The sequence below is a fragment of the Centruroides vittatus genome, unplaced genomic scaffold, assembly GCF_030686945.1.
Source record: "Centruroides vittatus isolate TY-2023 unplaced genomic scaffold, ASM3068694v2 scaffold_1519, whole genome shotgun sequence".
NCBI lineage: Eukaryota > Metazoa > Arthropoda > Arachnida > Scorpiones > Buthidae > Centruroides > Centruroides vittatus.
Window position 1 is genome coordinate 558232 of NW_027122682.1, and position 27269 is coordinate 585500.

The window sequence follows — 27269 nt, forward strand, 5'->3', positions numbered from 1 at the left end:
AGTTTGGGCAAGGACACTTGTTAGAGACTTTACTTTATCATTATTTAAATGTACAGAAACTTACAAAAGATACTAAAAGTGAGATCTTTGTGCATTATAATCATGTTCAGATTGAAACTTATGGAAAATATTGATGTTGATAGCTTCAAATGCTTCTGCAAATGCTATCCTTCAGTTTGCATATAGTTCTGGAATTAGTTTCGTTCTCTTTCAAATATCCCCTATAAAATTTATGTTGCATCATCTCAATCGGGCCAATTTTAAATGTGATACTGTATTAATAAGTAAAACACAAATTATTAAATCAGATGGTCTTGAGTTAAAAAAAAAAGAGTTGAAATAATTCCCACTCAAAAAACTTTCTGGAAAGTTTCACTCTATTGAATCTCATTCCAACTCCTAATCAATAATTTGTTTCAATTGTTAATAAATAAACTATATTTTTGTATATATTATTTAATATTTTATCTATCATGACATATATTATTTTATTATTCTTATAACTGTATAGCAACTGATTTCTCTTGCCTCCCTCCAAGGAAAATGCATTCAATCCAATCGATTTACGTTAGCATCTCTGAAAGAACTCAAAAAAGCTAAGATGCTTTTGTATTAATCTACTTTGTGTATTTTAATATTTATTATCCTCGGTAAAATAGTATTTTGTAGTTATATTCTTAAATAATTAATTTCATATAAATTTAAATTATTAATTACAATACAATCGTACCTGTTGAGCATAGCCTCTGAAGACAGGAAAAGCAAATTTTATTCCATAGGCAATTGCTGATGGTACTACATAACTAGGTCTAAAGAAATACAAAATTTTCTATATAAATAAATCAATTTCCAACTCATATTATTGAAAAAAATTTTAATTTCCCCCCCTCAATGTTCAATGTCAAATAGACAGCTATTTGCTATCTCATTAATTATTGACTAAATAAAAACTGAATCAAAATTATTTGTAGCATATAATAGTTTAAGTAAAAAATTACATTTATCATCATTTAAATATTTTTCAAAATTTAAAATTTATAGTCAGACAAAATGCTTTTTTTCTTTCTTTTAAACCAAAAACAATTAGATAAGAACTTTCTCAATTATAAAGAAAATGTAATCGGCAGCATTTATCACAACTCAAACATTACTTTAATTTCATTAAAAAATTTAAAGGATAAAACAAATCTTATTTTTGAATAAAAAATCTGAAAATTCAGGTAAATTATATTAGTTTGAATCCCATTCAATCAATAATAAATACTGTTGGACTGGATTATTATATTTATAACAACTGTGCGTAGTATGTGCGTGACATATGGATGCATGCACATATCTGTGTATTTTTAAATGTAGAATATTAAATGTTTTAAATAATAAAGATATAGAGTTCACATTCAAATTAATGAAATAATTAATATCCACAATTTGGACATCAAAACTTCAACAACAGATTATTTTTTTTTAAATTTATAGTATTAGTGACTTTTACAATCTAATATGATATGCTGTCTTGTCATCAATGCAATCATCTACCATTTTAAGTATTGCATCTTTATATGTATTTTTAAAATAAATTTTGTATTGATAACTTGAATTGAAACTATAAAAGTGTCCCATAGATCTCCAATAATAAATTAGGAAAATTTTTTCATGTTAAATATAAATCATGTAAGATCTTTACATATTTTAAGAACAAGAAACAAGAAACAATTAACTTATTTGAACAGTGTTGTCTGTTAATTCCTGAAGATGTTATTGATAAAATGAAAATTAATATAAAATATAATATTGTCACCATTAGAAGCCTGGACTTAAACATTTTCCAAAACATGGGCTTCTATTAAGTGATTTAAGACCCTCATTTATTGTATATTATATATATATATATATCTACAATGTTTTTATGCATTTATACTGTTTACTGTGTATTGATAAACTGGTTTCTCAATTTAAAATAAAATTAGTATGATAATAAAAAATGCCTCTATTAGGACAATTTAGAACCAAAGAAATAGAAAAATGGTGGGAGTTGGTCTTCTAATAGAGACAATATGATAAGCAATTAAAAGGTAATAAATTTGAGAAATTTAGCACTTTATCAATGGCAAAAATAAAAAATATATTAAATATAAATAAGAGTATAGTTTCCATCTAACTGATAAAGTTTTTATTACTAAGGCTTCATCAGTTAGAACATGGAACAGAATGACAGAAAAGAACATAATTGTTAATTATTTTGCATATATTATTTTGCAATAATTATTTTAATTATTAAACATTTGAAATATTACGAAAATTTAACAGTTATAAAGTTAAATTTAAATTACGTACTAAAAGCAAATTAGCACTTTTATATTTAAATTATACAAGTGCTAATTTGAAGTAATATATGATGGTTTAGGCATTTTGTCTGTTTTCAAGCAATATATTCCAGTATAGGAGAGTAATTAATATCAATTTAATTAAAATTATTTAATCATTTTGTGTTGTAACTTTGTTTATATTTTTACAGTAAGGTTTCCAGGATACATACAGGAAAAAATAATTTTTAATATTAATTTGATTTTTAGAATGTTCTAAATTCTTACCTTCTTTTATGCCAAATTTCTCGTATCAATCTCATGTAACTTTTTGCTAAGCCTGGCTTTTTGTCGGATCTAACAAATGCACCGCAATCACGAAAGAAAGATGTAAGCTGTGGACTAAAAATATGCAAAAAGACAATGTAGATATCTGAATATTTGTTAAATTAAATGCATGTCTGATTTTCTTCTTATATGTTACTTACCAATTAGAAAGTGCTTGTATTGCTGCATTCATATAACAAGTATTTCCAAGATTTTGTAGCCCTGTTAAACCTGGTATTAAAAAACAATTACTTTAAATTATTTGAATTAAATATTTAATGCACTAAAAATAACTAACAATGATAGATTCATAATACTTTTAAATAATTTCGATAAGTCTTTCTTGTGACTTTGAATTGTTTAGTTTTACATATATACACCACTGACTAAATTTGAAACTCTGTATTCATCTGTAATTAATGATATGAGTCGCTCATTTGCCAAATCAATTAATTCCACGAAATAAAAAATAGAGAAAATGATAATATATTTTTTTGTAAATTGCTTCTGAACTTTAAATTTAAATAAACATTGTAGAATGTATTTTTACATATCGTTATGTATAAAGTTACGCTTTGATGTAATAACGTATAAAATTGGTTATGCGAAAAATACAATAATAATTATTATTATCCCAAAAATATATTAATGGAGTTAATCAATTTGGCATGTAAACAGCTCAGATAAAGATTGAAAATGGTTAAACACAAAAATTTGCATATATTAATAAAGATTTGTTTCAATTACATCTGAAATTTCTTTTAAATATTTCAATTCAACAGAAAAATCAACTATATTTCTTTCATTCTTATTAAATATTTTAAAATAAAGAATATCTTTATATATTTATATTATTAAAAATTAAATATTTTGATCTTCAATTTTACAGACAACCCAGATTTCCACATGAGATTTCAGAAACAGCATATCAAATCTATTTGGTCCAAGGCATCTATCTGCTGAAGTAGAAATACACTATTTGAGATTATAACAGACTATAACTTAGTGCATGGTATGTCGACTAGAATGCACACTGGCACTTATTGTTTATGTCCCTATTCTGAAGTATGATGTTTCTTTCTCTTGTATTTACCATAATAATTAATTATTGTTAAATAATTATTATTTGTACCATATTTTTGTGGAATAACAGGCATGCTGCATATAAATGATGGAGACCGAATGACGGTAACCCCAGGGTTTCTAGCATGCCAGTTAAACTGCGACTAAAATATAAAATTAATCAGATCTAACAGAACTAACTGTTAATTAAACAATGAAGAAGACATTCTTCTGAGTACAATAAAATAACAACATTGTAATTTGACTGGCTTCAAATCAGTAAGAGAGTTTCTTTTACAAAACAATAAAACAATCAAGGACTTATTGACATTAGCAGTAGTAGTAATTAGTCACTGTGGGCTGCACTGACCATCTACCCCAACCTTAAAAATAACACCTTCTTCTCAAATTTCATACAAAGCTGATGTTAACAGGTATAAACTGAGATAATTTACAGTGTTTCTTAAATTTAATATGTTTATTTTTGCATTTTTGAATCAAATAACAATAAAATTCACTTAAAGCACTTTCGGAATTCTACGAGTATTTTACATCATTATAAAGAAGACAAAATATTACAATTTCATATATAAATTGCCTATGTCTTACCAATATGCAAACAAGATCTCTGCAGCAACTCATAATCACTTTTCTTAGAAACTTCATTGCAGGTATTTACACAAAAAGCACTCTGATGTCCAAAGTTGCAAAAAACGTCTGATTGGTTATAGTTCTGATTGGTCGTAGTTTTTGATGTAATGCTGACAATTTTAGTTTTAGAAAAAACTCATTCGTTTTTTTAATGTGCCCTCTAGAGAGGAATGTACAACTCACTTAAACCAGCATGCTGGTTTTAACCAAACAGAAATAACTGATTTCATGGTCTCCTCCCGGATAGACCGACACGTTGGTCATTCCGTGAAAATGCAGTATTTCTTATAATGCCCATAAATTTCAGTTTGTAGTTGGTTCTGACATCTTTGGATATAGCATACAATTAGTATTATTTGACCATCACTTCCCTTTCAAAGAGAAATAATATTCATAAATATATTTTATATGTTCATTTATATTAATTATCTTGTTGTTTATCTTGTAATAATTTAATTTTTTTATCATTGTTTCTTTATAATTAATATTTATTAACCAGCATAATCTTATTAATAACTAGTACTTTTGGTCTCTTCTAAAGATCATCTTCAAGCTAAAGTAACTAGTTACAAGAAAAATTTTTACCAGTTAGTAAAAGTTAATTATATAATACAGTAGAGCGTCAATTATCCGAAACAATTCAGGACTGGGTTGTTCGGATAATCGATTATGTATGAAAAAATATATTAACCTATCCCATGTTGAAATTCGTTCAAATCCTGGCGCATCCTTAAGTACCCTCTCATGGTCGCGCCAGTGCTGCCGGCTAAAACACGCACACCAACAAAAATAATATTGGAGTAGCCCAAGACAGCCAAATATTGCAGCACCACAGCACTAGTAGAAATTTAAATTTGTCAACTGAAACGCTTTCATTTAACTGATGTTTTGGTTAATCGATATTCGAATAATCAATGCTCTACTGTAATAATTTCCAGTCTGTAGCTTGATTTAAACTATATTTATTTTTAATTTATTAATATGGTAATAACAACCGTAATATTATTTCTCATTAATGAAAGAAAACTAAATTTTTAAACTTACCTCTGGGTTTCAGATTTTGATTTTCTCCTTCCTCATCCTCATCGGAATCAATATCTGCAACATATACTTTGCTGGCAGAGATATGTTGCGATGACAGAATTCCTGGAGCAAGTGGAGGGTCATTATTTTCTAAAAATACTTCACATTCACACAAATAGCACCAAACACGCAGTGTTGTGAGATTTAAAGTCAAGGAATGATCTTGTCTAGCCTGTATATCGCAAAATTATAATTTTAATAGTCAATTTAAAAGTTAATATGAAAAACTATCATATAATTTAAATAAAATACATTATAAATATACACATATATGAATAAAATATATTTAAAGGTAGAATTTAAAAAACACAAAAAGAATGAATCCCATTAATGCAGCTAATTATTGCATTTAACGTAATTCCAAAAAACAAGTTTACAGTCTGACCTACCCAGGAAGGCAATGGACTAGTTTGACCATTGGCAGGGGTAAGGGCTGTTTCACACTATGACCAACTCAACCGACCGGTCCTATAATCGGACTGACTAGCAGTAAAAGCATTCACACTGAGTACGATTATGTCAGCGGCTGACTCGTAAGGACCAATCAGAACGCATGTTACAGATCAAAACACTAGCCAATCATGGTAAGTTTTTCAATTTAAACAGAAAACATGGCCATCATGGAAAGCAATTGTACATTTTCAAATTGTTTTAAAACATATTTCATTCGTATCCAGAAATTGTAGTTCTGAATATGTTACAATTTATCGTCAGGCCATATCTTTGGCAACAATATCTATTGGAATGTTTTATAGTCAATTATGTACCTTCAATGTTTAGTTTCTTGGAAATCTCCGTCCAAGAATTATTTTTTTAATGTTGTCTTTATAATCGGCTCGCCGAATATCATAAAGCCACGGATATTTTCTGACTTTGTTTATTAAAGCTTCCGAGAAAACTGTACCTTCCGCCATTTTCTAACTTCGGATAAATCTAAACTCTGATTGGTTATAGCTTTGAAGCTCTCATTGGCTGTAGCTCACCGACCGCTCCGACCCGACTACAAATATTTAACTTTTTAAATCTGTCTGACTGGAATGACCAGTCGGCCAGCCAACTGTTGTTGCCATGGCAACACGACTTGAAGTTGGACCGGTCGGTCCAGTCGGTCATAGTGTGAAACAGCCCTAAGGGTGCATGATGTGACCAATCAGCATAGTTTAACCTAGGGGTCACCAAATTTTTTTCACGGCAGGCCAGATAACTGAAAAAATGACAAGCACATGCTGCATAACCATTTTGTTCAATATAGTATACTGAATACACAAAAAATAAAAAAAACAATATATTTATTTACCAATATGCAAACAAGATCTCTGCAGCAAGCTCATAATTACTTTTCTTAGAAACTTCATTGCAGGTACTTACACAAAAAGTGCTCTGATATCCAAAGTTGCAAAAAATTTGCCTAATTTTTCATTTCACTGATTTTCCTAAAAATTATATTACTGTCAAATGCAAAAATCAGATTGGACCAATTTTGGCATTTTTACTTACATTTATTTTAATTTTTTCTATGTCGTAAGTTTATCTATAATCTATGATATTTCCATATAAATAATTATATTTTAGCTCATTTGTGGCACAGTGCGGCGGCAGGCCGGATAAAACTGATCTTGCAGGCCAGATCTGGCCTGTGGGTCGTAGTTTGGTGACCCCTGGTTTAACCCAAAGTGTGTATATGTTAAGTGATAAAACTCTATTGTTAAATTTGTTGCTCGATGATACCAGCACTCTGTAGTAATGCGTGTGTAGACTTGCTCATTGCCAGGTTATACCACATGTTATAACAACCATTATTAGCTACATTGAAAACAAACTTTTTCTTATACAAGAAGTTTGTTCTTTACCAGTAGGGTGTTTTATTGCTATTTATTGTATATTTGCAAGCTTTATGACAATGTCTTCAACTGGAAACCAACTAAATCCATAACCCAAGGAAGAAGAAACATAAATGATTTTGATCATATAGCAATTACATTTGATAGTTGTATATATATTTAGTTAAATTACAATTTATCATAATGTTGTTAAAATTTAGATTAAGGAGATATAAGAAAGTATTGGTTAACATTTTCATGCATATAATTAGACTCAAAGATTTGAACTTTGAGTAACGGCATCGAAAAATCTTATATTGTTTAATAACCCTTGCATTCCAGAATTTTATTCAATTATACAGTAGAGCATCGTTTATCCGAATCAATTGGGGACTGGGGTTGTTCAGATAACAGATTATGTACAAAAAAATATATTAACCTATCCGATGTTGAAATTTTTCTCCGTTGCATGTCGCTTTGTGTTGAATTTTCGTCAATTTTAAGCCTAATGAAAATTTTTATAATAATAATCGAGGCTATTGTATCGTTAAAAATTATTTCTTTATTTTGTACAAACAAAAAAAATTATACTTTAGAAGTTAATCTAGTATCAAAAACGTTCGATTCGGCACGACACAGTCCGACTGGAAAGCTTTCGGTTGACCAGCTTTCGGATAAACGATGCTCTCCTGTAATTTTATTAATTGTATTGTGCAATTATGTTATAATTATATTAAATGAAATAAAAATTTAACTTTGCTATCTATACATGCCTTTTTTTTCTTTCAGGAAGTGATATAATCCCTATTCTATTGTTAAAGACATTATTATATAGCCTGCAAACATTATCCTCATAAAATGCTATCAATTTAAAAGAAAAAATAAATAAACCATGCTAATAATGGTTGTTGTAACCCGGTAATCTACACAACCATTACTAGGGCGAGCAATCAAATGAACAATATAGTTTCATCACTTACCAATACAGTGGACCCCCCTATAACACGGTAGATACGTTCTGCATTATATGAATCCATGTTGTACGAGTCACTTAGATTTTACAAATACATGAGCCGTTCACAGCCCAAAGCAATTAACTTACTTGTTATATTTAAAATAACTTTCTTTAGTAATCAGGCTTAAGGCACTACATAACAACAATTTTTATGGCCGTTGAATAATAAATGTTTTTTTCCCACAAGAAAACTCAACTTTCCCTCCTAAACTGTCCGTATATACCCGTGCCGCTGGACGGTGGTCATCCAATCAGCGGCCTCACTATGCTGGTAGCTCTCAAGTAGATCTGCTGCTCGTCCATTATTGGTCCAGATTCGACCAATCCTGTCGAGACACGAGTCAGACATGACAATCTGTCTTATTCTTTTACCATGTTATATGAGCCTCTTTTAGCGTGTTATACAAACACGATCACAATTTTTCTGTCGTGTTATACAAATCCAGCTTATATGAACATGTGTTATAGGGGGGGTCTACTGTACACACTTTGGTTTAACCCCTCTATCTCTAAGGTATGTCAACCAGATGCCAGTTGATTCATGCTATACCTCACTCCTGTGAACGATTAGTAAAGTAGGCCAATGCCTAAAGGGAGTGCCTTCCTGGATTAGTCAGACTAATTTCTATTGAAAAAAAATTCAATATCCATGAAAAAAATCTATTTTATTGGGATAAAAACAACTTTTCGAGTACGTTCAGCGACTTATTAAGTCCATTTTCAGTGATACATTTTACAAAAAATACCAAAATTATTTTCTAAAAGTACTTGAAAAGTTATGAATAGGAAGTATTACATTTGTGACCCTAACAAAGTATATATTTTTGGTGCTTTCTAACAAAACCAGCACTTTTTTCACTTTTTTTGTTATTATTAGTTAATTCCTTAAAGTGAATACATGATTTATAATCATAAATATAATTATTTAAGTTTTAATATAAAATTTCAATATTAAAATTTGACTTAAAAGTAAGTAGTATGCCATGATTTTGTGTAAACATTAACAATTAAAAAATTTGATTTTGAATTTAATTCAATAACTTAGAAAAGTCTGGAAAAAATTGATCCCATTATAAACAGATACAGTACATTGATCATTATACTGTACAAACATTTTAGACTTACTACAAAATGATATCAGCTAATTATTGTTTATTGAAATATCAATAGTTAACCAATATTGATATCTAGTAAATCTAAATTACTATACATCTGGAAGTAAAATTTAACTGGCAATCCATACACCACTTCCAGATATATATTAAGTCCAATTCCAAGTCAATTATTTCTCCTAAAATTTTCTAAATTATTAAATAATTAATTAATTTTGAATTTCATTAATATAAAATAATTTCATCACCATTTACTTTAAGGCTAAATTTTGACATTAATTCTTTAAAATTATCCTTAACTTAGCTTGAAAAAGAGCAATGGTTGAGACTTATACTTGGTAATAAATTCAGACTTTGATCCACAATTATTACATATATATTAAAACTTATTTGTTTAATGAATCAGCATTTAATCATCATACAATCTTGCTTCAAATTTAATTTTTTATTACTGTTTTATAAAAATTAGCAAGATTGAGGTTTAAGTTTTAAATGCGAAAACATGTACGTCGAACATTCGGCGCTACTTTCCTGTAGGTGTAGAAGTTTGACAATGGCATTTGGAATGTCGAGCATGATTCCACTGACTTTCCAAACACCATTGTCAAACTTCTAGGCTTACAGGAAAGTGGCGCCAAATGTCCGACGTACACGTTTTCGCATTTAAAACTTCAGCCTCAACCTCGCTATTAAATTTACTTGCCAGACTTATCTAACAGTTGGATTATTTTCACACTATAATTAAGCTAACAGATAATTAATTAACTTATAGAATTTGACCTAAAACTACAGATATTAGAAAAGATCATCCAATCTTTTCTTTTAAAATTTTCCAAATTAATCAACATTCAAAATTAATTTCTAATTTTTAATCTCAGAACAAGATACAGTCCGTTTCAAAATTATAAACACACCCAACTTTTTTCAATAACAAAAACATTAACAATAGTAACGTATTTATTACATTAGTATGTTGTTTACAACATCAATTTAAACATTTTCTGATATTTTTAGATATATCTGACAATTACAAAAAAAATTATCAAAGATTTTCAATTTGTGATTGTTTCAAAAGTATAAACACAGGTGCTTAAAAAAAATGATTTCTGATGTCTCAATATTTTGTAGGTTCACCATTTGATTTAATTAATTCAAATTCTCTAACAGGCATACATTTTACTAGTTTTTGAAGTTGTTCTTGTTTAATATTTTCACAACAATCCACGATAGCTAATTTCAGTTCATTTACAATGTTGTATTGTCTGTTTTAGTCATAAACAAGACGACTCATAATGCTCCAAACAATTCTCTATTGAGATTATATCAGGGCTCCATGATGGCCAATCAATTACATTAATTTTTTTCAGCAAACTAATTTTTAGTTGACTTTGATGCATGAATGGCAGCATTATCCTGTTGGAATTGCCAGTTTTCTCACCCAATAAGTTATTCAAAAGTTATTAAATTTTGATACAACAGTTCTTGATACTTTTCTGAATTCATTGTACAGTACCTTCTATATATATAATGTTTGTTTTACTCATCCATCCAAATCCTGCTCACACCATCACAGAGACCCCCCCACCTTGCTGTCTGCTCATTCTGACTTCGTTCTTTCTCAAATCATGCCAGTAGTGGCAGTAACCGTCAGGTCAATCCAAATTCCATTTTTTTCATCTGAAAAGACTATTTGGATCCACTCCCTCTTTCCATATCATCTTGTCTATGGTCCACTTTAATCTAGCTGTTCTGTGCAATTGTGTTAATTTTGGTTTGGCAGCCATTTTTGTAAATTTGGCATTTTTACGATTATGCATACATCTCCATACAGTTTCTGGTAAAACTGCAATTGGCAATATTTATGCTGATTCTCTGACAGCCAACTTGTTGACTGTCAGTAGTCGAAAAACCTTTCTCTCATTTCTAGGTGTAAGAAGTTTAGGCCTTCCACATCGTTTAATTCTGCTGTAACTTTCATCCAGAGTTAACACATTTCTCACAGCACATGTAGATCGATTTACAGCTGCTGAAATTTATCTTAGAGATTGCCCTGCTCCTTTTAGTTGGTAAATTTCATGTATTTCCAAATCTGTTAGTGTTTTTCCACAAGGCATTGTTTTAAATCATAAAAAAACCATTTAAAATTGGCCCCACATTTGTAATAATGAACGATACTATCCTCTGGTGACTACTAATTAATTAATTAGTTAGTAGTCACCAGAGGATAGTATCAAAGATTTTCAATTTTTGATTGTTTCAAAAGTATAAACACAGGTGCATAAAATTAGTATGATAAGTTTTTAATTAATTATTGGTAACTAATTAATTAATTAATTAATGTTCAGAAAATGTTTAAATTGATGTTGTAAAATTTCAGAAAATGTTTAAATTGATGTTGTAAACAACATACTAATATAATACATTACTATTGTTAATGTTTTTGTTATTGAAAAAAGTTGGATGTGTTTTTAATTTTGAAATTGACTATAGTGGCTGAACTAAATCGGTATCTACAGACATAAACAAACAAAAGAGGACTCTTTTTACATTTATTCATGCCTAAAGATATTCTTTTAACTAAGTTGAAAACATTAGCATTTCTTCAACTTACCCACTGTTAAAGATTGTATTGTTAAGTTAACTACAATGGCTAATTTTACATTATAAAGATGGCTAAATTGTCTACCTTTAAGTAAATAAATAGCATAATTCTAAACTAAAATGCAAGCTATGGTTTATTTTGTGTTTACTTTCACTTGATTTTTTTAAGAATATCAAATGTGAAAAATAGATGGATAAATTCTGTTCAAGTATATTGAATAAATGAAAACTGATAAATAAAAATTAGAATTTACAACTAGTTTACATAATCTTTCAACTAAAAAAACTACCAAACCAAATGATTTCCCTAATTAATCGGGCTATTAATATGCTATAATTAATAATTAGAAACTAAGTAATTTAACTAAGTAATTACTTAGTTTCTAATTATTAATTATAGCATACTAATAGCCTGATTAATTATAGCAACTGTTTGGCTTAGTATCAAAACATCAGGTTTTGGGAAGTTGATATATAAAAAATCTATAAGAATGTAACTGAAAATGTCCTGTCTTCACAGAAGTAGTGGCGTAGCGTAGTGGGGCGGCCCGCCCCGAGCGACACTTATAGGGGGCGGCAAAATTTCACAATAAATAATAATATTTTGTAAAAATACCTAAATAAGGGGGCGGCGAAATTTTCCTCTGCCCCGGGCGGCTGACACCCACGCTACGCCACTGCACAGAAGTATCTATTAAGTCAAATTCCAAATTCAAATACATATGAAAGACCACAAATTTAAACCCTTGTAGTAAAAATATACAAATGAATTTGTAAAAGAAGAGAAACATACAAATTTTCTTCAAAATATTCAAATATGTTTCTAGATTATTTTATATTTGCCATTTGAATTAGTTCATCAACAGTTATTTATAGTTCTATGCAAATGTCTGCATAAAAATCAGTTTAAAGCATTTTTTACATCATCTTCATTTATTCCTTAATTAATTGAACTATAAAATTTATTGCATCACAATCTTAAATTCATCAGAAATCACATTAAAAGTATATTCAGCATTTGTCTGCCTCTGAAAGTAGTAAGAAATCAAGTAAACTGAAACACCTCAAACAACAAGAGTTATATATGAACTGTTCACAGGCCAAACCGGACTAACTCCGTTTGTAAATCCTTAATTACAAACGTTATTATTTTTACATTTTTCATGTAACTAATTTTATACATTGTTACATTAATCTATTTGGCAAGCGAGTGGCTCGTATAGTAAAAAGGTCTGCATCCAAGTTTGAGTTTGAAAGTCATATGATTTGATGCTAATAGTTACAATAAAAAAATTTGATATGCCGTATTTTACAGACTATAAGACGCACTTTATTCTTCGAAAAATTGCCTCCAAAATTATGGTGTGTCTTATAGTCCGTAAAATACGGTATGTATTCTAAGCAAAGAAATAAATTTTCTATATTAACTTTAAAAATTTATCTCGAACAATTTTAAAAACATTATCCTTACCTGAAAATGCTTAGTGCTATGATCATCATGCAATTCTCCACATCCCACATACAAGCAGTCACGATGTAAGCATAACCAAAGATTAGGGCCTTGGCAATCACAAGAGTCACATTTTGATAGCTGTAAGAAATAATATATAATTAATCCAATGATTTAATAAATATTTTATATTAAATTTTACTTATAAAATATTAAATTAATTTAAAAGCAGAATATATAAATATATACACCTAATTCTAATTTTACACAAACTTTTTAAACGATTTAGATTTTAACACAATTTTAAAACAAGTAATATAAAAAGAAATTTTTTAAAGTCAATTCCTACTGTCAATAAAGAAAAATTTTATTTTAGTTACTTTTTATTAAATAATTACAATTAATATAAATATGTATATACATAAATATCTTATATAAGAGAAATTTTTTTTTTTTAATATATATGTTACTTGTTACTTTTACTTTTTCCTGTGATTTATGCATCTCCTTCGTTTCTCGAGGAAAAACAAAGTTCGCTTTTTTCTCCTCGTGCCCTCTTATCGGTCGGAATTGGCATATTCTTGACAGGCACCACAGTTTAAATTTAATTAATTAATGAATTAATATTTGAAAAAACTGTATTAACATCAAGTTTAAAAAAATGTATTTGAACTTGAGTGGATGAATAAAAAGTATTTTATTAACAATTGAAAATTTGAAGAACAAGATATATATAGGGAGAGTGTGAACTAATAGTAGGAATTGAAAAAAATAATAATTTTCTTTTTACACAAGTTGTTTTAATGAAATATATAAAAGGTTTTATATAAAATAACACAATTTTTTATGAAACACATTTTTTTGGATACTAAAATTGAAATTTTGATATCTAAAATGCAACCAGAAAAAGAGCAATGTCTGTAAGAAAGCATTTTCGTTTACACGAAACTACCGTAAGAACTATTGAAGGTAATTAAGCTGCTGTTAAGAAGTCGGTATGTTCTGGAACAAAATTAAGTGCCAAGTCATCATCTTACACAAAAGATATTGTTAAAGAAAAAATGGAAAAAGCCTTGATAATATGGATAGAAAGAATGCCATAAAAAAAGAGTACCAGTAGATGGAAATGCCATCAAACAAACAGCACTAAGAATTTACAAACAAATTAAAGGAATAAAGCCAGATACTTCATCTGAGTTAAATAAGATGTAAAAGTTTTCTGCCAGTACAACTTGGATGCCAGGGTTCTTCGAAAGACATGCACTTCACATTAAAATAAAAGAAGAACCTGCATCTGCAGATGAAACAGCTGCCAAAGAATTTCCAAAAAAATTCCCGATCAAGTTTGGAATGTTGATGAAAGTGGTCTTTTTTTTTGGAAAAGAATGCCAAATAGAACCTATGTCGCAAAATCGCAGAAAAATGCTGGTGGTTTCAAAGTAGTAAAGATCATGTCACCTTGGTGTTTTGCTCTAATGCTTCGGAAGATCATATATTGAGGCCTCTATCTGTTAATCAAACCCAAAGACCACGTTCAATAAAAGGTGCAGATCTGAATAAATTGCCAGTTCACTGGATGACAAATAATAAGGCCTAGGTTACCACTAAATCTTTACTGAATGGTTCAACAAATGTTTCATCCCAAAGTTAGGTGATATATGAATGCCAAAGGTCTAGAATTTAAAGTTCTATTGATTCTAGACAATGCCCTGACCATCAAGTCTTGGAACACCAAACGTACAATTTTGTTTTCTGCTGCCACATCTAATACCAGATCCTCGATTCAACCACTAGATCACAGAATTATTGCAAAATTTAAAACTTACTACATAAAACAAACTACAAAAAATTAATGTTGCAGAACTGCAACAGTATGCAGTAAAGGTTAAAGAAGATCTTGCTAACTAATTGGATAATCATTTTGTCAAGTATGATCCTAATGAGGAATGAGTTTTAAAGTTTCAGTGTGATCTGAAATCGTTAATGTCATCTTATAGAGAATTACATAAAGACCTAGCCACAATACAAACCCAGCCATTAATAACTGAATTCATTCATAAAACCACTGTAACATCAGCAAGACATTACTGCTAACATTGTTCAGGAGATCACAGAAAAAACTTCACTTGTGGATGAAGAACATGATAACCAAAGCATTTTTAGTAATGGCAATGGTATTGCAATCATGCACAAATGTGTGCATTTATTGTCAGAAAGTGACAGTGAATAAAATCTTATGTATAACTCACATTACATATTCTGCCCAATTTTTATGTTCATTAATTCTTTACATTTTTTTGTTTTTCAAATGAAATTTATGTTCCTATAATTCATTTTTATTTATGTGCAATGTATATGAAATAAAATTTCATAACATGCAAATAAACAAGATTCTAACAGGATTTTTCGTATGATTTATTTCATTATTTTCGTTGACTTCTTATATCCATAACTAATTTCTAATTTTCCATTTTCGTAAAAGCAGTATGCGGAGTGAAAAAAGTAGAAATTTGGTTATAAGATTCCATGATACCTAGTGCTGAATGCCGAGTACCCATTTTTGTACCCAAGTAAACAGGGATCACTGGATACTTGGGTATCCATTTAAAAGATTATGTGTACAACATATCTAAATGTCTCAAAGGGCAATGTTAAATCATAAGCCAAATGCTGTACTGTATTTGTTTTCTTCACTGTCCGTGGTAACCTCAGGAGTCTTCTACATATCCAGAGCTCAAAGGCATTCAATTTCTTCCACTCAACTTTCTGAGAGTGTAGCTTTTACATCCATACATGACAACAGGGAAGATAAGCGATCTAACTAGTCTGATCTTGGTCTTAATGGTCATATCCTTGTCCTTCATGATGGGTTGAAGGTGTGACGTTGCTTTTATTCATAGTAAGATTCTTTTCTTAAGCTTCTGTGTGCCGCTACCACTTCTGATGACTACAGCTCCAAGTAATACAAACCTATCCACAACTTCAATTGTTTCACTTTCAATCTCAAAACTGTCAAGTGGTCCTGTTGATATTACTTTTGTCTTCTTTATGTTCACAATAATAATCCAAATTTCTTACTTTCATCTTTGATAAACTTTACCAGATGAGTAAAATCTTTTTTGTTCTCAGTAAAAATGGTAATATCATCATCATCATCATATCGTAAATTATTAACAATTTGTCCTCCTATCTTCATGCCTGCTGTCTCCTCATCCAATCCTATGCATCTCATGACGTATTTGAGGTAGAGGTTAAACAGATAGAGGGACAGAATACATCCCTTTCGGACACCCTTCTTGATATTAAATCAATCTGTTTCACCAGCCTCTGTTCTTACCGTGGCTTCTTGTTCTATATATAGATTATTAGCGAGACTATGATGCATTCTGGTACTCACATTGTTCTAAGTACCATCCAAAGGATCAAGTGATTAACAGAGTCAAATGCCTTGCCTAGTTCCTTTCCTTGCATTCCATTTTGGAACACATTAACCTGACGATCTCCTATGTAGGTCAAAAACATTTGTATCTCTTCTTCATACACACCGGGGTATGTAAATAATTACAACTTACTCGTGCCTGTGACCGGTGTGAAAACAATTCAAAACTAACAAACGTTTTCTGGACACCTTCCGTGCCTTCTTCAGGTTAAAATCGCTGGATTCTATTTTTTAAAAACGAAACCGCCGTTCCGAATTTATACGAACGAATTCGAATGATGATAGTTCGAATGTGTGACGTTCAAGGCGCATGCGTTATAACTGTCGTGTTCCGTGTTGTATCGTACTTTTTAATCTTGGTGCTCTTTTTTATCTTGGGGTCACTTGACTTCATGTGTCATCGGACCCAAATAATTTTTTTTTTTTTATTTTTTTATGCATCCTCTTGTAATAAAGCTTGCCAAGCAAGCAGAAGAGCTATCTCGTCGCGTGAATTAATGCATTTTGTTGCACTTTGCGCTTTATGTATCTCTATCGCTTCCAGCCATTTAAGGTGTTCTATCTGGATCGTTTTGGTTATTAGCTTGGCTCCCGCGAAGTCCACATTGATGCCCGGTTCAGAAGCGTATACTGCGAGTGACGTGGTAGCTCTGTTGTATCTTATATCCGCCTTATGCTCTTTAAGTCTGACTTCCATAGAGCGTTTCGTTGATCCTATGTAGATCAGATCCCTATTAAATCTCTCGTCTTTTATCGGGATTCGGTATACGCCTGCCATTCTATTCGGGTCAGATGGGTCCTTTCCGTTACGCAACAAACTGTATATAGTTGGGCCTCTCCTGTAAGCAACGGTGACCTTACGTCTCCTGGCGATAGATTCGTATATGGATTTCAATGTCGGGTTATATGTGACGGGTATTCTCTCTACCTCCGTACTTTGGTTGTTACCTTGTGCCATTGTGGGTATGCTTTGGCTCATTCGTATTTTTTGGTGTTCCGACATTCTTGGAATAATGTCGCGGTAGCCGTGTGTATCAGCAATCTTCTCAATGTGGTTCAACTCTTTCCTGAGTGCTTGTTGAGTGGATGAGTGCGTGTATGCCCGTCTGACCAACGATCTAAATGCTGCTATTTTGTATTGGATCGGGTCGCACGAGTCACTCGGGATGTATGTGTGGCTAGCACATTGTTTGCGATAGACTGATGTATGGATGCTGTGTGAGTCAATCCTGATGTCTACATCCAAAAAATGCACATTGGCATCGCTGTGTTGGTCAATTTCAATTGATAGTCCATACGTGTTATCATTCATCTTTTCTACGAATTGTGCCAGGTTCGGTGTTGTCTTCCATACGATGATGACGTCATCCACATACCGTCTGTATAGTAGGATATCGTTCATGAATCTCGGGAGTGTTTTGGATTCTAGTTGTCTCACCACTAACTCACACAGGTCCCCGGACAACGGACTGCCCATCGGGACACCCCGCATTTGTGTGTATGTTACATTTTTAAATTGAAACACCGACCCGTAACATATGAGGTGCGCCAATTCCAACACACTCTGGTGGAGGGCTGTGTCATTTACTTTCGTAAACAGGAAGTTCCGAAGTGCGCAGAAGCACGGTGGTATCTTGATGGAAGGATACAACGACTTAAAATCCAACACCGTTATGTACGCTGGGGAGGTAATCTATTTTAACTGATTGATTAATTCTTCCGGATTAGAGATGGTGAACTGATATCCACTCATGTGTGGAACAATCATGTTGTGGATCGCTTTCTCCAACTTACGGGTGGGTGCCTTGGTTTTATCTACAACTGGACGAAACTGTTGGCCTTCTTTGTGCGTTTTCGCGAACGCAAATAACTTGGGTATGTCCGGGGTATCCATTGTGATGTTCTTTAGTTCTAGCTTCTTGGCTAATTTCGAACATGATAATCTCTTGACTCGTGAATGTAGTTTTTCAACCCAGCTATTTTCTACTATTTTCAATATTTTCTAAAAACACAAATGCGGGGTGTCCCGATGGGCAGTCCGTTGTCCGGGGACCTGTGTGAGTTAGTGGTGAGACAACTAGAATCCAAAACACTCCCGAGATTCATGAACGATATCCTACTATACAGACGGTATGTGGATGACGTCATCATCGTATGGAAGACAACACCGAACCTGGCACAATTCGTAGAAAAGATGAATGATAACACGTATGGACTATCAATTGAAATTGACCAACACAGCGATGCCAATGTGCATTTTTTGGATGTAGACATCAGGATTGACTCACACAGCATCCATACATCAGTCTATCGCAAACAATGTGCTAGCCACACATACATCCCGAGTGACTCGTGCGACCCGATCCAATACAAAATAGCAGCATTTAGATCGTTGGTCAGACGGGCATACACGCACTCATCCACTCAACAAGCACTCAGGAAAGAGTTGAACCACATTGAGAAGATTGCTGATACACACGGCTACCGCGACATTATTCCAAGAATGTCGGAACACCAAAAAATACGAATGAGCCAAAGCATACCCACAATGGCACAAGGTAACAACCAAAGTACGGAGGTAGAGAGAATACCCGTCACATATAACCCGACATTGAAATCCATATACGAATCTATCGCCAGGAGACGTAAGGTCACCGTTGCTTACAGGAGAGGCCCAACTATATACAGTTTGTTGCGTAACGGAAAGGACCCATCTGACCCGAATAGAATGGCAGGCGTATACCGAATCCCGATAAAAGACGAGAGATTTAATAGGGATCTGATCTACATAGGATCAACGAAACGCTCTATGGAAGTCAGACTTAAAGAGCATAAGGCGGATATAAGATACAACAGAGCTACCACGTCACTCGCAGTATACGCTTCTGAACCGGGCATCAATGTGGACTTCGCGGGAGCCAAGCTAATAACCAAAACGATCCAGATAGAACACCTTAAATGGCTGGAAGCGATAGAGATACATAAAGCGCAAAGTGCAACAAAATGCATTAATTCACGCGACGAGATAGCTCTTTGCTTGCTTGGCAAGCTTTATTACAAGAGGATGCATAAAAAAATAAAAAATTATTTGGGTCCGATGACACATGAAGTCAAGTGACCCCAAGATAAAAAAGAGCACCAAGATTAAAAAGTACGATACAACACGAACACGACAGTTATAACGCATGTGCCTTGAACGTCACACATTCGAACTATCATCATTCGAATTCGTTCGTATAAATTCGGAACGGCGGTTTCGTTTTTAAAAAATAGAATCCAGCGATTTTAACCTGAAGAAGGGCACGGAAGGTGTCCAGAAAACGTTTGTTAGTTTTGAATTGTTTTCACACCGGTCACAGGCACGAGTAAGTTGTAATTATAAACATTTGTATTTTATCTGCATTAAACTATACTGGAACTACATTTATAAAGTTCATTGATTTGTGTTTTTATGACATACTTTATTCCAGTCTTACAGTGTTTGCCTTGCTATAGTCAATGAAGCAGAAAAAAAATGTTTTTTTGAAATTCCCTGGCTTAACATTATTCTTCTAATGTTAAAAATCTGGTCATGTGTACCTCAACCACATCAGAAGCTAGGCTTGTACCTCAGGCATTTCAAAATTCATCATGGGTTCCAACCTCTTTTGAATAAATTTTAATAAAACCTTGTTGGCATGAGAGACTAAGGAAATGGTTCTGTTGTTAGCACAATTTCTTGGATTTTCTTTTTGGGAATAGGAATGTAAATGGATCTTTTCCAATCTCGTCTCCCAAACTGACAGGCACAGGTCAAAGCATTAAGAGCCTCCTCACAAACCTCCTGGAATAGTTCAATAATAAGACCATCATGGCCAGGAAACTTCCTCCTTGGGAGCTGGCCCAGTGCCCATTGAACTTTATCTTTAGTCACTGGTGGTTCAGAGATGATACTCATGAAGGGTAAAAAGGTTCTGGATAATCAAATCACTTTTGTATAAGTTCTCAGTGTATTCTTTCTATCTGGATTTTATTTCATTTGTTTCAGTTTCAGTTTGTTTAAAGTTATGGCAATGCAACACTTGGGCAATCTGCCTAGGGGGATGCCTTCCGAGAGGTCTTTTTAAAGGAAACTGGCCCCTACTTAGGCATTACAGAATGGAGAAAACCTGGAAAACTCCACATGGCCAACCCGTCCGAGCAAGGCACGAACCCACAACTGAACTCCCAGTGTTCAGGGAATGAATACTGCTTGGCCACTACTGGTGGGCCCCAATTTCATTTGCTTCTGTTAAATTAGCGCCATCACAACCTTGAATGATACCTATCCTTGGCTCAAATTTTCTTGGTTATAAATCTCATGCATTAAAACAGTTCCCTCAACCATCCTTCTTTGACTGTTCCTCCAAGGCACTGCATTCTTGCTGGAAGAAGCTTTCTTTTTTCTTTATAGTTAACGTATTTTTTTTGTAACTGAGGAAGATCGTTAAAAGCTATTGAATACATTATTATTTTATTAAATTTTGCTGGATTGATTAAGGTATAGTTTATTTATAAGTAATTTAATTATTAGTGTTAGTAAAGTAATGAGTAAGTAATTAGCAGCAGTCTAGTAGTTAGCAAAGCGGCAATGTGACAACGTAGACTTTTGCGCCATTATTTAGAAAGTTAATTGAGTATTTGCGGATCTGCAGCGCTGGATCCAGTAGGCCAAAGAATGTGCTGGATCCAGTTGGATTGCTGGATGAGGGATCCAGCAATTGCAATCTATAATCTCAACCTCCTCCTTGTCTACTAAAGGTATCCAATTCATTTCTTCTCTCCTTTTCATTCCTTGTTACATAATATTGTCATTGATTACATATATCTTCAATTGGTCTAAGGTAATTAACTTTTTATTACTTAATTATTGATTTTAAGCCAAATAATTGCTGTAATGATTTGGGCTACTTTACCACGACTACTGATAATTAAATTCTAAGTAATCTGGTACTAGAGGTAAGTAATTTAGACATTATCTCTTATTAAATTTAATAATTAAATTAATATTTTACTATATAATTTAGAACAGTGGTCCCAACCCTATGCCCGCAGGCAACACAGCACCCGCCGATCGTTTTATGTGTGCCGCCACTGTGCGACCATGATAAAAATAAAAATATTTCGATTTTCAATAAAATGCTATGTAAAAGTTTTTTCGTTTTTAATGATTAACCACTCAAAAGTAGAAATGGCATCCAACACAGATAAAAGCACAAAGCGAAATGCGACCAATCTCTTTTTCCCTCCGCCAAATCTTCACCAACCAAATTTCCCATACCTGAAATGAAATAAACCGGTCCGTTCTGAATATCATAAAATCAAAGTACAGATCACGACTTACAGATGGACACCTTGATGATTGCTTACGAGCAGGAATATCATCATACTCTCCTAATTATGAAGCAATGGCCAATGAAATGCAATGCCAAAAATCACATTTACTTTCAGATTTATATTTTTTATAAAGAATTTTTATACTCTGTAGATTTTGTATGCATTGTTTAGTAATTACTTGTTTTGTAAAAATTATTGTTAATAGTCTTGTGTATGTTTTATTACATTTTTGGAATTAAATGTTTTCTGTACATTACGTGTATGTATTATTAACAATGTCCAAGTATAAATTCACCTTGAAAAAATAAATGGTGCCCGCCGTCCGGCCGGTATTCTAGAATGTGCTCTTAAGTACAAAAAGGTTGGGGACCCCTGATTTAGAATATTCTGGAAGAAAAGAACTGGCCCAGAGAAGGACTTGAACCCGCAACTCCCACTTAATGTGCACATGAGTTGCCAGTTACGCTAACTGGACTTCTGTCAAACCTTATGCTTCCAGACATAGTAGTAATAGTAGTATGATTCATTACGGTGATCGTATGCTTATTATTAAAAATCAGGCTTTGAGATGTTTATATATTATTGATCTTAATTTAAATGTTATATGAATTTTTAATAAGCAATGTTAATTAAGAAATTTTGTATTAATTTTAATTTCAAACTTGGTATGGTAGCATATGATTTCTTTATACTCAAATTTTATACTTATTCCTATTTTATTACCCTATTAATTATTTAGCATTTATTCTATATTTCTGTATTGACTAATAATGAGATCATATTTCCTGTAATGAAACAGAACCTTTTTTACACTTATAATCCTATAAATGATAGAAAATTATATACATTCTACCAGTTAACTTTGGTAATTTTTATTCTCGAAAAAACTAAAAACAAAAAATACTCTTCAAATAAAATTATCTTTACAAATATCTATCAATTATTTTGGTATTAAAATAATTGGCTATGTGCCAGAGAAAGTTGTTTAATAGCAGCTGTATCTACAGATGTATGTCACAGACTTGTAGTGGAAATATATACAAATGTGCACAGTATTATTATGCAACTTTTAACAGCATGCATTGACGATAAATAAAATAATACTTTTTAATGCTTGCAATATTACAGCCGAACGAACTGTTGAATTATTGTGATATAATATGGCTATATTATTAATTAAATACAAAATAATTTAAAAGGTGTTCTAAGTATGTTGTATTGACAAAATAATTTGTCTAGAGGTTATGTTACCATCTTGTGCTAGATTTAATAATTATAATAAACTAAATTTAATTTAGAATTTTCTGGAAGAAAATAATTGACCTGAAACAGAGCTCAAACCCACAACTCCTCCATACTATGCAGACATGTTGCCAGTTATACTACCTGGACCTCCAGGCAATCTTTTCTTCACTTCAGCAGATTGTTTGGCTTTAACTAAATACCAGATTTGTGACTTGAGTTCATATATTTGCAATATTAATATTAGCTTAACATTTTAATTTTCTTGAAACTCTTTTTTAATTATTTATGATCTGTTAGGAAGACAAGTTTATAACATCCTTTCTCATTAGCACCCAGGACATATGTTCCTTTGCCTCTCCTCAATGTACCGAGGTCAGGAAGAGTCTGTAAAGTCTGTAAGCAATCATTATATACAGAACAATAGATCCTAACAATGTAAATTTTGAAAATATAAGCTTTTACTTAAAATTTAAGCCTCTAAATGTTACAATTTCAATTTATTATCAAAGGAACTGTAAACTTTAGTCAATATAAAAAGTTAAATATTAATTACAGTCAAACCTGTTTTTATGCGCTCTTTTTATGTGCTATTTTTATTTGTGCGATTTTTTTAATGCGAATTTTTAATTTATGAGGTTTTTTTTGTGTGATTTTTTATTTGTGCGGTATAGTTGGCGACTAGTTTCGTGCGATTCGTCATGTCTCACGTTGACTTATTATAGCTAAATAAACTTATTGTAGCATAAATGCACTTATTATAGTAATATTATTGCATGAATATGCGAAAAATGAAATAATTTACTTTTTAAGTCAACAAAACACCACCTGGACAAAAATATGTAAAACAGACGATAGACCAGACGATGCAGTGAAGTGCTGACATCTGTTGTCAATAAATTCTATTTCGTACGGTTTTGAGTTATTTTCTATGTGAGACTTTTTTTATGCGGTCCCTGTTGACTGCATAAAAAAAAAATATTTTTTAATTGTGTTGCGAAAACTATTTTTTACAGCCATTCGTGAAGTTTCGTGCGATTTTTTTTAATGCGTCTTTTTTAATGCGGTCCCTATCCCCCGCATAAAAACAGGTTTGACTGTACTTAATATTTATATCATCATCATAATCAATGTTTTATTTTTTGTTTCTTTAATTTATAAATCTGCTATAGATACTTCATTAATAGAACATCCAATTTAGCTAATTTAAATGCAATATTTTATTACAAACTTGAAAATTATGCAATTAAAAATACTAAACTTATCTAATAAATTTTACTAGAAAACACATTTCATGTAACATTTTTATGTTTAGAAATATACTTACGATGAATATAAATTAAATCATTAGAATAAAAACATTGAAAATATAAACAATTATGAGTTTAATTAAATAGTATCATCTGAAATATTTTATTAATTAAGAACGGACTGCATGTAAACATTATTGATAGTTTGCTGTATAAATTTTCATCTATAACAAGTTAGTCGAAAATTATTTATGATTTTTAATGAGAAGCCATAACAGCTGTCATAAATAAATCAGTATTTTGTAATTAAAAAAAAACTTGTAAATAATTAAATACACTTTTACTTAATTTATTGAACTCTTTAATATTACAAAAATAAACAATAATTCCTAAAAGAGAAAGTTATTAATCACTAACTATTTTTATGATTATTAGTTTACCACAACTATTATCTATTAATAGGACTTATTACACTGATGTAACCTCTAGATGACAGAGACAGTAACTAATCTATTGATTTAATTTTGTTTAAATCAATAGATTAGCTATTCTCTCTCTGTCAACCAGAGGTTACATCAGTGTAACAAGTCGTATTAATAGATAATAATCATAGTAAACTAATAATAGTAAATAATTAAAAAAAAAGGATGAAAAGCATAAATTAACAAATACTTTTATTAATGCCAAATAAAAATAATAATTTGAGAAATAATTCTGTTCTGATGAATAAACTGTGTTGAAATAGTTTATACCAAAATAATGTATTACAAGAAATAACAGAAGTAAAAATAAAGCTAAAGATGCATAATCCAGCATTTGGATAACTGGATTAAAAAAGAAAAACATTCTTAACAATAAACACAATTAACAATTGTTACAGTTACATTTTACTGTTATATCTACATCTTTCTCGTAAACTCTTTACATAGTAAATCCCTTCTCAGTCTTCTTCTAAGGTTATATTTTTAAGAGTGGTTTCAAGTTTAAATATGTACTACAAAAATAATAATTAGTTTTAGCAATTTTCTTCTCTAATTGCATTTTTTCCACCAACAGGTTTAATTATTTCTGCTTTGACATTGGCACATAACTCATTTTTGTTTACTTGATATTGTAAACATTTTACCGTTCATAAAAAATATGAATTGCAACACTATGACAACAATGGTTGTGAATAGGATAAAATAAACCGGAACAGTAGTATAAACTAACTGGAGAGGGACTGATTTATAGCCTCAAATATTGAGCTTGAATTTCTCGAATTTGGATAATCAGCATTGTGTTTTTGTGTGTTCCTTGAAAATAGTTTGGTAAATTAAAAAGTTAAAGCTTTCATCATAATATTGTTATGTTTATTTTTTCATTGCATATATTCTGTATATACAGCTACAGCTCTTGAGTAATCTTTTCATTTTGAAATACTATCATCAATAACTGATTAACACAATACAACATTTAATATTAAAACAATAATTTTAAACCTTAAATAAATACAACAGTACCTCTTGCTTTCTCAGAATATCATCCTTACTATAATCACCAACTGTAGTAATATGAGTACAATTGCTAGACATCTTTCTTTATCAATTTTGCAATTTCCTACATAAAAAAAAAATTTATTTATTTATCTCCTGTTAGAACGACATTATTTCGTTAATAGTTATAATATGGAATAGAGCTAAAGACTACATGTGAACTCAAATTTATCAACACAAGACTTACAGGCAAATTTTATTTTATTCTCTAGAACAATCAGTTTCCAGCTGAGTACTGAAAAACTACAATTACAAAACTGTCAATAAAACATCCAGATTTTAAAAAAAACTTAAAAATATATCATTAAATTTTCTAACATTTTCTACATTCTTATAACAGAATAAGTTATATCAATTCTGTTAAAATAATGCACAAAAACAATGCAAAATATTTGCATCATGTTCAGGGGAACAATTTTAAAATGTTGGAAATTTTAATATATGTATATACAAGTGTATTTTTAAAAGTATTCATGAAATGGATGCTTTATCAACAATTCTGTAATTAACTTGGCAACTGAGGAGAGGCAGAAAAGAGCCTAAAATGCATATTGACAGACCCGAGTACTGTAACCCTAGAAAATAAAATAAAATTTCCTTTCAAGTCCTGCATTAATAAACTGAAGTGCAGATATAGTGTCTAACACTAATCCTGCACTTATATTAATATCAATTTATAAATAATAAACATCTCTAAGCCCGATGAGTATATAGTAAACTACCAACGATCGCCTTAAATATCGGGTTATAATCTTTATATCAATCATTTAATTAGACAGATTAAAGCCCGATATTTAAGGCAATCGTTGGTAATTCATTATCAATTTATAACATTATTTTGTGCTGTAAGCTAGAACTTCTAGATAATATTAAAAACGCCTTTCTCACTTTTTCTAGCAAATTTTAATTAAACAAACTAACATTTTCGGCTATAAACTGTTTCAATTTATTGGGCTGCAATTTTCAAACTGCAAACTTATACAATCCCACTGTCATCTGTCTGCACTTTTTTAATCTCAAGAAC

General features: G+C 31.2%; 1 protein-coding gene across 4 annotated transcripts in view; it reads right to left on the reverse strand.

The window, feature by feature from the left end:
- Usp20-33 (Ubiquitin specific protease 20/33) overlaps positions 1-27269 on the reverse strand; it is a 69354-nt gene that overhangs the window by 30495 nt on the left and 11590 nt on the right. For all 4 annotated transcript variants that reach the window (XM_067285105.1, XM_067285103.1, XM_067285104.1 and 1 more), the window contains exons 2-7: positions 26213-26309; positions 13446-13565; positions 5388-5598; positions 2792-2861; positions 2592-2705; positions 731-809 (exon numbers count right to left, since the gene is read on the reverse strand). In XM_067285105.1, the coding sequence (XP_067141206.1) occupies positions 731-809; positions 2592-2705; positions 2792-2861; positions 5388-5598; positions 13446-13565; positions 26213-26284 (666 nt within the window). In that variant the 5' untranslated portion in view covers positions 26285-26309. The remainder of the gene's footprint in view (positions 1-730; positions 810-2591; positions 2706-2791; positions 2862-5387; positions 5599-13445; positions 13566-26212; positions 26310-27269) is intronic.